Source organism: Mytilus trossulus, chromosome 7 (genome assembly GCF_036588685.1).
Source record: "Mytilus trossulus isolate FHL-02 chromosome 7, PNRI_Mtr1.1.1.hap1, whole genome shotgun sequence".
In the NCBI taxonomy this organism is placed as follows: Eukaryota; Metazoa; Mollusca; class Bivalvia; order Mytilida; family Mytilidae; genus Mytilus; species Mytilus trossulus.
The window spans coordinates 70,482,211-70,493,279 of record NC_086379.1 but is presented as its reverse complement, the minus strand read 5'-3'; the positions used below and the strand labels follow the sequence as shown (position 1 = coordinate 70,493,279).

General features: G+C 31.3%; 1 protein-coding gene across 1 annotated transcript; it reads right to left on the bottom strand.

Annotated features, from left to right (window-relative positions):
* Positions 1-914: 914 nt before the first annotated feature.
* On the bottom strand, positions 915-10,434 carry LOC134725713 (uncharacterized). The gene is made up of 11 exons (XM_063589744.1): positions 10,385-10,434; positions 9,798-9,878; positions 9,109-9,165; positions 7,561-7,830; positions 6,824-7,019; positions 6,267-6,367; positions 5,252-5,801; positions 4,387-4,673; positions 3,507-3,702; positions 2,816-3,179; positions 915-2,289 (listed from the first exon to the last, which is right to left on the bottom strand). Exons 1-11 carry the CDS (start codon positions 10,415-10,417, stop codon positions 1,662-1,664), a joined length of 2,763 nt encoding a protein of 920 aa, XP_063445814.1. The 5' UTR covers positions 10,418-10,434; the 3' UTR covers positions 915-1,661.
* Positions 10,435-11,069: the final 635 nt, after the last annotated feature.

Here is an 11,069-nt window from a genome sequence, read left to right as displayed (position 1 = left end):
ATGGTCCATTTTTCAAGTTATTGGAAACAGAACCATACAAAACATACATTTATTACATACTTAAATTTAAAATATGTCTTAATATCTTATCAATTCACATTTCCATATTCACTATGTAATGTTTAAAGAGTAAATGAACTATTTAAAATTTCCTCAGTCACCATAGTAACCAAATTTTCCATAGCAACATAACAAAAAAATGGGATTTTTTTTCATCATTTTTCTAGCCCAAAAAACAACAATTTTAATATTTTTTGGCACATGATTTTACTTATCAAGTCTTTTGACAATCTGTTTTTCATCTGCATTGTATTAACTTATTGTTTGCAATATCAGATGACCCCTATTTATTTGGAACAATTTCCACAATTTATCAACATTTTAATTTTTTGTGTTTAACTTTTCCTTTCTGAAACCCCTATTCTTCCATTCATTTTTTTTTAAATAGAATATAAAAAGTGTCCAGACTGAAAACTCAATAGTTATATGACAAAGACATTGACTTTTCATTTATAAGGCAATATTAGCAAGAATTCTCTTTAAAAAAAGGGGGGTTATTTTGCCAATAATTTTGATTTGTTTAGATTTTGATATTCTTTCATAATATACTTGTAGTCTCTTAAAGTTAGAATCAAATCATGGGCAGTAGTAACTTTCTACAAAGCCTAGAAAAATGCATACTAATTATATGTATAATTAAATCTATTTGAAGTCATTTTTTTTTATTTACTTGGAGCCAAAACAAATTTCAGTTTTAACTTTGCAAATTTTGCCATCTGTACATAAAAATATCAATGACAAAAATATTTTTAGTACTTTATTTACTTATACATACATGCAGTCACAATAACTTTAATTCTCTATAAACAAGAACTGAATTTACAAGGACATTGTATAGACTGTAAAAATCTGACCACACTTGTTGTCACTATCTTTACTGTAATTTTGCACATTTTATCCTTATATGTCTAAATTAATTTAATATTAGTTTTCCGGTTTTTCTGCATGTGCATAATAAAGGATTGTAAATGAGAATAATATTACTAACCCTATATATATATATATATATAGAATAACCATACCTTGTCTAAAAATATAAAATTTATTGGTACAAGGATTAGAAACAGGATGAAATCAAGGCTTTCCTGAGCATTTCTATCCTGTTTGGAGCTGAGTAAAAATACAATTTATATAGTAAGACAATGTATGGTTATTCTCTATATACTGCAACTCTTAAATTTCTTGCAAAAGAAATATTTTGGGTAAAAACCAATATTTTGAATTTGAAGCGGATGACGTCAAGATTCCGTGAACCTGTATTACTTAATGACTTCATCAATAAAACTCTATGGAAACACATTGTCAGCGTCACAAAGAAGGTGATATACCTTCAGTGACAGTATATCACACAAAAATATACTGCCAATGCATTTTGACTGCTCAAATAAAAGGCTTGCAGTATAAATAAATATATGGTTTACAATGACAAAATTTGTTGTCAACTTATTGTATTCAAAAATGAATTTAGCTATATCATTTTATAATTATGTTCTTATAAAAACAATGTGTTAAAAACAATGGTTAACTTAAAAAAAAGAAGTGTGTTCAGTTTAAATGACACAACTAACACAAATTACACAGTACTATTAAAAAAATCATTGTTAGATTAAAGCTGTTATTTCTTCTATGGCTTCAAACCTCTCGATAAGAGCTACCGCACTGTCAATATCCTCTGAAGACTTTGATGGCATTTTTTTCTCTGCAGTTAACCGTGAAAAGTAAGATGTGATTTGACTAGCATTTAAATATTCACTGTTGCAAAACTTTTTGGTACCATTCTCTAGTGCAACTCTCATATTTCTTGCTACAGTGCCAGCATTCATCTTGTTCCCACTCTTTTCACCATCTTCAAATATTGACTTTAGATATAATTTAACTTTGTCTGAAAATCTCACATGCTTCCTTTCTTTTTTTAAGGCCCAACCTTGTTGTTCTTTGGCTATATCTTGTGAGATATTTGGTTGAGAAGCATCAGTTCGATTAAAATTCAATATTTCAGACAAGTTTATACAAGCATCATACCATCTGAGCTTAATCTTGTCATAAGTTGACATTTGTTGTAGATCATAGTTGTGATCACCAATCAAACAATGCATATGCATATCCATAAATGAGGTAAAGGTCTGAACACAACCTTCTTGACAACTGAAACCATCACCTGCAGAACTCTGCTTTATGGATCCTTCCACCTTCATTGGAGGTTTAAAATCAGCTATCACTTTCAATGACCTGAAAAAAGTTTATAAAATTCAAATTCATCTTTTTATAAAAATAAATCATGATTATACATACATGTATGTATTTTAATAAAACATGATTGTGTGAACAGAAACATGACCAATATGGTCTCAAGTCATTAATTGCTATTTATCATATTGGTTTTTGTTTTAACAGTTGTTATTATATGAAACTTCACATACATATATAATGTCAAACTATCTAAACAGAATGATTTTTGTCAATAGTTTAAGGTTGTACTGTGACATGTAACTGCTTACATCAACACCATTATCATCATTTGGTAGATTGTGGATAGTGGTCCATGAATTGATTTTGTGTCATGAATTTTAATACCCAAATCCATTCTTTTGAATTACTAATTCACTTAAAATGGGGACCCATTGTTTTCATGCTATAAAACACCATAGACAAATAATCTATTATCCAAATCAATGTCAGGATAGGCATATTTACTAGGCAGCTGAAACAACATATACCATGCAAAATATTATTATGTTTAGTAAATTGTACCAACCTTTCATCTTGACTATTCATTTGTCCCTGAACAGATATATTTCTCCCTTGGCCAATACCATATGCTTTCCACATAGTTATTTGCATATTTTCCTGAAACTCTATATTGGATATTTTGGAGATTCCTTTAATAAGACCAGTTGCTCTATGATCATCCAAAGTATTTGTGATTTCCACATGAGCTGCTTGGCATCCAGAAACTCCCCCATAGTCATCTATTGCAGACTTCATATCTGAAGCACAAACTACATTTTTTCCATTTGAAACGCACTGTCTGATTTTCCCTCGCATGTGTGCAATTTTGGCATCACAGTATGACTTTCCGCTTTGGGCTTCGCTGAAGTCATATCTTTTTATATAAACTCCTACAAAAAAAAAAACTATTTAGAAAACTATACATCAAAAGATTACTTCAATTGTTTCTTAACAATCTGCTATCAGACGGTTACCTTATGCATATAAAAATCAAGCTCTGTATGTCAGACCAGTACGAAGTAACGGTCAATGTTCCAATCTGATCATCATGCTCTAGTCCTTAATATTTAGTTTTTATTATCATGTTCTACTCCTATCCATCCATAAATTGTTTGTGTGCAATAAAGTATTTGTAGATAAGAAAATCAAGTAAGAAAATCAGGTAACATTTGATACATACTTATCAATGGTAAATTCTTAACCTACATACAACATACCTGTCCTTTCACTAATAAAAGGAATGGAGAACCAAAGGTTACCACAATGGTAACAGCCAGCATTGTCACTGCGTAAGAAGACAGTTTTGATATTTGGCAACTGGCTCTTGATGGTCTGCAAAGTATGCTCCAAAAGTGCAGACACAGTATACCAGTCCTGTTTGGTTGCTTCTACACAATGTGCAAAAGTTCTGTGCTGAAATAGAAAAGACATTTTTAAAAGATGTTTGCTAGTCATGTTTTGTAATTTTTGTCAGACTTTAGGAATCCTCAGGTTTTATCCATTTGACTGTCATAAATATTTTTGAATGCTTACCCCTAATTTATCATAAATCTTTTACTTGTTCAGTTATAAGCCATTTTTATAACCTTACAAAATCTTTTCAATAGTTATTTAGAAATGAAACTGGTAAAAAAATCGAGAAATAACGTTTTTCCTGCCAAATATCTTTGGTAAATATCTCATTGACCTATGATTTTTTTTATCTTTTGCATCCAGATATCTTTTGACAGAAGCATTGAGTACAGTGTTTGACCTATTTTATAGATACATATCTTAAACCAAATTGTGTACAATTTGCATTACCCCTTCTTTGTAATGAAACTTTTTGAGAATCTCAATCATATTATGCCAGTGTGCACCTCCTATTTTGTACTTGATCAAATTGATTTTTGGGGTTCCCAATACCAAAACATGAAATTTGCAAGGATCAGGGGTATAATTGTGTGAGCTCTGATCACAGTAGTTTTTATTTACTTTTATTTCATTTATTTAAAAAAAAATATAAGTTTTTCTTTTGTGTAGGGTGCTGGTGGGGGAGTGGGTTGGTAGATATACCCCAAAACACTTTTTTTTATAAAAAAAAATAATAATACAAACCTTCAACTCTTCATTCTCTGACTTATAAATACAAACAGAGACATGCCAGTTGACACCTTTCTGTCCAAACCAGTCACTTTGTTTTTCCCTAAAAGACATGGGTAAGAATTTCATGGCCCAGTCCATGACAATGACTGCTTGTTCTGGTGAAAGGCTCTTCAAAAGATCACTGCGGCCTTTGTCTTGGTTGATGGTTCTTACAATGTGTCTTTTCCAATCTGTTATTCTTTCACAGGCTGATTCAATGTCACCATATATGTCAGATAGTAAATCTGGTGGAAGTTCATCTGCAATAGTTAAAAAACATTTCAGTTTAGTTTACTTTCTTATTACAATAATTTTATTAAAATCTATATAAACTGACACTGTTGTTGATGCACTGAGTTACAGATTAATTACTGATGACAAACCACCACTTCAAAACTGTCAAATTGGTGTAGAAACTATAATTTGGCATTACAATTAGAAAGATCATATCATAGTGAACATGTGTACTCAGTTTAAAGTTGTTTGGACTAAAACTTAATCAAAAACTACCTTGACCAAAAACTTTAACCGGACACAGGTCTCTCATTATCTATGTTCAGTGGACCGTGAAATTGGTGTCAAATCTATAATTTGGCATTACAATTAGAAAGATCATATCATAGGGAACAAGTGCACTGAGTTTCAATTTAATTGGACTTCAACTTCATCAAAACTAACTTGACTAAAAACTTTAACCTGACAGTGGACAGACAGACAGACAAACGTACAGACCCACAGACCAGTAAACCTAATGCCCCTCTACAATCGTAGGTGGGGCATACAAATAATATTTTTGACATTGTAATTCAGTATTTGTTTTACTAACAGTGTATCATACCTCCTAAATTACGGATCTGGCTTTTGACCTCCAGAACAGTGTTGGTAAATAAATCACACCTGTCACAGCTTGTGTCATGAATGTGATCACTGCACAGCTGCTGATGTTTCTGATCCATAGGATCAGAAAGGGCAAAACTAATGCAGTGATCAGCACATCTATCCTTTTGCTTAATGTGAGCCTTGAAATCTGTTTTCAAGTAAAGCTTTGCTGCTAACAGGTTTTCTCTGCATTCCTTAACTTGTACTAGCTTGTCATTATCTGACACATATCTTTCAATGCTTGACAGAGTTGATAATAGAGTCTCAAATCCCAAAGCACCATCTGCTGCAACATTATCCAGTCCTTTTAGATTAGTTCTTTTTGATGCAGGACATGCAGCCAAAATTTTGAAAAGAGTGGCTCTGGACAAAGGTGAGAAATCTGTTTCTTGGCAGAATGATTGGTAAATTGTCACTAGTGTTGAGTGACATGCTGTCCTTACAACCTGTGGGATGGTGATGACTTCTCCATTTCGTAAATGCATCTGCTTAGTGCCAACTGAAGTTACCTGAAAAATAAATACATTACAGACAAATACTTAGGACACATGTTTCATAATCTATCACATTCTGTAATACTGATTATGTAAATTATTTTAGGTATTCATCTTATCAATATTATCATTTTAAAATTTTGAAGTTAAGCAGGCCTTCAAATCATGACCATTCAAAAAAAACAAATGGTTTCAAAGTTAGTTACTAAAATAAATAAAATTTTACAAATTGATTAGATGGGCTTCCATGGAAGAAGTATGTCCTTAAGAAACAGCAAGTTTAAGCAGGAGTTCGATGAGCAGCCGCAAAATAAATCACTTCTCACAGTATAGCACATAAGATAAAGCTTCTGACACCTACATGACCTAGTTGAGAAAATTTTGTGAAGACCACACATACATGTACTACGAAGCAGATGCAAGACAACAGAAGGTGATCTTTCCACATGCTCACAGGCAACATAATGAAAATATATTTACCTGATGAAATGAAGGATTCAGGAAGAAATCTAGTGCATGATCAAGCTTATCTTCATTCATTTTTTGGCGAACACATTTTTCTTTAATTGGAGGTGGAACACCTGAAATATATCAAATAGATGTTATGCTCACAAATGATACAACAAATATACGTTTTAGTAAAAAGTAAGTTCAAGAGCCATGTATGTATAATCAATTACTCAGTAGAACTTGCTTTTAAGAACAAAATTAACCAAATCTAAGGATGCTAATGAAAAGCTATGAATGTAAAAATAAATCTGAAATCAAGCAAACAGGAATCTTTAAAATACAAGCTTTGATTGTGTCTGGCCAAGAGAAAAGTACCACTTACATTTTTTTGATGCAAAGACTGACAGTGTCCTTTCATAATCACTGCAAATGACATTGATACATGTACTTTTAAAATATTATAAATAAATGGTTTCAGTATTTACAAAAAAATCCTCAATTTGTCATTTTTGTAACTTTGGTATTTCAAAGAGTGGGTGTAATATCCTAAGAGAGACATACAGAACTGATAATGAAGAGTGTAATACCTTTTCCACAAGTCTTTGCATGTATTCTGGCTTGGTCAATCTCATATATGCTAATGCCAGGAAATATGTCTCTCAGCTGCTGCTTTGTGTAATTTAATGAGATCATTGACAGAAACTGCTTTTTGGTACACTTGTCAGTTGATTCTTTGAAGAGTTGAACAACCAGCTCATCTACTTTAGGTGATGGTGTTGAACACTGAAATAACATTTCAAAAATTAACATTTAAGTTATATTTTTAAATTATAATCTCAAATAAGGGTATCTTCCTCAGTGATGTAATGGTTAGCGTAATCGGCTTGAGTGCGGTAGGTTGTGAGTTCGACTCTCAGCCTGGTAAAACCAAATACTTGAAATTGGTATTTGCTGCTTCTCTGCCAAGCATGCAGCATTTTGAAATACCCAGTAGAAATGTGAAAATTCTATAACTCCTAAAACAGTTGTCAAATCAAAATGTGTATATAAATGAGTCAAACACATGTGATAGCAAATAATTGCCAGAAGTTTCAAATGGTTTCAGAGCAGTTGTTTCATAATGACCTTTGGGAAGACATTTAAATTAAAATTGTTTGCTTAGACTAATCTATTTCATCATTGACAAATAATGTTAGGGGGTTAGATTCTATATTCTATGACTTGTGACTGTTTACTCAAATTGCAAATACTTTTTACATAGGCCAATTATAAAATATATTACATTAATCTCAAAAATAGTTTGTTTCAAGGGTAGTATATTTACCATGTCCATATCTATGAGTTGCCAAACTTTTTTTGCTTGAAATGGTGCAAGACAGTCAAGAGCTTCATGAACAGTAGCAGATGCTTTTCTCTTCAGGCTGCGCACTGTTCTTGGTTTGAGTTCGTTAACATCCTTCCTTATTTGGTATGTAATTGGACTGATTTTCCCCCCACCAATAATGTTCAGTGCACTGTTTATTTCCTCTAATGTGTTGCTTTGTATGTCATTTTCTGCACTCCATGATGATATCTGAGATGATGGCAGAGAAACCTTTAAAAAATAGGATTTGCAATAGATTTTATTTTTTTAAATACATATAACTCAGATTGCTTTTTTTTAAATCATCTGTCTTGAATCATTGGCAATGGCATGGAACGCCAAAGATTTTTTTTCTGTTGGGGTGGTTAAAATTTTAATGTGAAATTATAGATTGTTGGGGTCGTCATAACTCATTTTCTGTTTGAGGGATATAAATAAAATGAAACGAGAGTGGATTGTATCTGAAATTCCAAGAGTTGCATAGAACTGTGAGTTAACTCACTAAAGGATACCCCCACTTCCAATAAACTTCAATAAACTAAATTAGTTCAATTATCTCCCTTAAAATATTTTGGACCAGGATTTTTGTCTTTCATGCACATTCTCAGATTATGTACTGCAAGTGGGTCAAGTTTCATCAATATCCATCAAGGCTTTAAGAAGAAGTTGTGCTTACAAGACCTGTTACCACATATTGCAATATCAAACTAAGTAAGTTCAATTATCTCCCTTTAAATATTTTGAACCAGGTTTTTTTCTTCTTCATGTATATCCTCAGGTTGTATACTGCAACTGTGTAAAAATTCATTAGTATCTGTCAATTTGTTTGGGAGGAGTTGCACTTACAAGATATATGTATGAGCCTGTCCCAAGTCAGAAGCCTGTAATTCAGTGGTTGTCGTTTGTTTATGTGTTAAATATTTGTTATTAATTTGTTATTTTTTTTATATAAATAAGGACGTTAGTGTCCTCATTTGAATTGTTTTAAATTGTCATTTAGGAGTCTGTTATAGCTGACTATGCGGTATGGGCTTTGCTCATTGTTGAAGTCCCTAGGGTGACCTATAGTTGTTAATTTCTGTGTCATGTTGGTCTCTTATGGAGAGTTGTCTCATTGGCAATCATACCACATCTTCTTTTTTATATAGACTGACAGGGTGATTCCTATATACCCCCAAAACTTTGATTGTGGGTCCATATTGACTGTGTGTTTACTACATTTTTTTATCTAGATTCTTGGAAGGGCATATATATTTTTCTTCTTTTTTTTAAAGATGGGGGGTCTAAACAACTTACTGAAATTGAGTTAGTAAAGCTGAACTATCAAGGTATAAAAAGGCTTAAAATACTTCATACAAGGAAATGTTTATGAGGATATATCAATATATGTTATAACTTATATGTGGCTGTTATAATTTTTTTTCTTTCTGTGTATGCACTGATTTTGTATAATGAATCTATAATATATATCCTTTTTTTTCTATTGTGTAATTCTTTAAAAAAAAATACCGTATAATTTTCTGAATCAGACTGTGAAATCCATATAGATGCTTCATCTTCACTTATCTGAAAAGAGGAATTTATTTCAGGTTCTAATTACAAACATACATGTGTGCAATACATGCAAGAAGAATACAATATATGTTTTAATTATATCTTGCTCATCCTCATTCCAAAAAAGGAACAGGGTAAACAGGAATTTGTTTAGTGATGAATCTGAAAACATAGCACCTGGTATAGATAGCTCTAATATATATATGAACATGGATACCAAATTTGAAAAAAACAGGATCTGAAAAAAATGTGACAAAATTTCATGGGACAGACTGACGGTCTCATTTTCAGGTATACAGATCGTTTGACTATCATAAGACTCAACTATGCTCAGTTTGAAGAAATTTGGGTAAATTGTTCTCTAGTTACAGTGCGAAATGTTTACAATGGATAGACGGAAGGATGGACGGCTGACACTTGAATACCATAATTCCTCCTGTCAAAATTGATGGACGTATAAAAACACAAGTTCATTTATTGACACAAATAAGTTTTATTATTTATAAGAATTTAACCAGTATAAATGAAGTGGTATTATAAAAGCAATATAACCGGTAGTTAAATTCTAAGACATTGAACTTTTATAGTTGATTTATTTTTAAAAAGCAGTTAATTTTTTCTTATTTATGTGTTTATGTTCATACCATGTCATTTTCTTCCTTAGCTGTCGTATCTTCTGACTGCATGCACTTATATCTTGTCTGGTTCTGTTCAACTACTGAAAACTAATAAAAACAAAGAAGTTTGAACAGTAAAATGCAGAGTAATTAAAAACAGAATTACTGAGATGATGAATAGAAAAGATAATATGAATTGGATCACCATTTCATCATATTATTTATCTTTTTGCAAATACATTTGTGTATTTTTTTTTTCATCCAGTACATCCTAAATAAAAACCATGTTTATACCCATTTTTTAAATTTAAATCATAATTGGTATGAATTCTGTATGTAAAAAACTATGTAAATCTTTTAACTGACAGTCGTCCTGTGAAGATCTTTGATCCCTGGCTATGGGATTCGTGCTTTTATTCCATGTTGAAGACTCTGTAGTAATGTAAAGTTATGTCTGAGCTTGAGAGCTGTCTCAATGGCAATCATAACACATTTTATTTATAATTGAATGGAAGTGATTATGATATTTTTTAAGAGGTTTTCCTGTTAAATCATCAATAATACTAATGGCACATTACAAATATATAGCAAAAACATCACACAAAAATCCATACCTTATGCTCTAAATAATGACCATCAGAATCCATGTCACAAGGATAAATGTCCATCTAAAAGATAAATGAATAAAATATATAAATGTATCCTAAAATTGAAACTAAAGTTTAGTTTGGTATACAGAATAGGTATACAGAATACAAGTAGTTTTAAAAGTGATTGCTTGACCACCAAAATGGGATTTTTACCTCTCAAAATATAAATTGGGGGATGTTTTACAAAAAGAAGATGATTGAGTCTCCAGTGAAATTTTGTTCAAACCATTTTTCAGTTGTGTATTTTGTATTTCAGTGTGTCTAGACATCTCCAAAAAATGTGCTGTCTTGGTGGTCAATTTCTTTTAGCAACCAATACACTGTTTACAATACAAATTTCTTTAAATTTTAGCAAATTAATTTATTTATTTCCAAATCATTTTCTTTTCAAAATTGGATAGTAAAACAATTATCTTTCAGATTTTATAAAGATTTTTAATGAATGTAACCGATAAAAGATTTTATTTCAATTTAAAAATGCAAAATTTATAAAGGAAACAACAGTGCATTTCTTCAAAATCCATGAACTGAATGATCTGATAAAAACCAAATCGACCCATATCAGTAGGAATTATTAAGTTTAATGATATTATTACATCTTTTTCTTGATATTACAGCCAATTTCAGTGAAATGTGTAATAATGGGTCT

What these genes read in the sequence shown, in the direction of transcription:
- LOC134725713 (XM_063589744.1), bottom strand. Translation starts at nt 10,417, where the DNA reads ATGGATTCTGATGGTCATTATTTAGAGCATAAG. An exon ending in GTCATTATTTAGAGCATAAG is followed by an intron (nt 9,879 to 10,384) that starts GTATGGATTTTT and finishes TGTTTTTATTAG; the next exon opens with TTTTCAGTAGTTGAACAGAA. An exon ending in CTGATTCAGAAAATTATACG is followed by an intron (nt 7,831 to 9,108) that starts GTATTTTTTTTT and finishes TATTTTTTAAAG; the next exon opens with GTTTCTCTGCCATCATCTCA.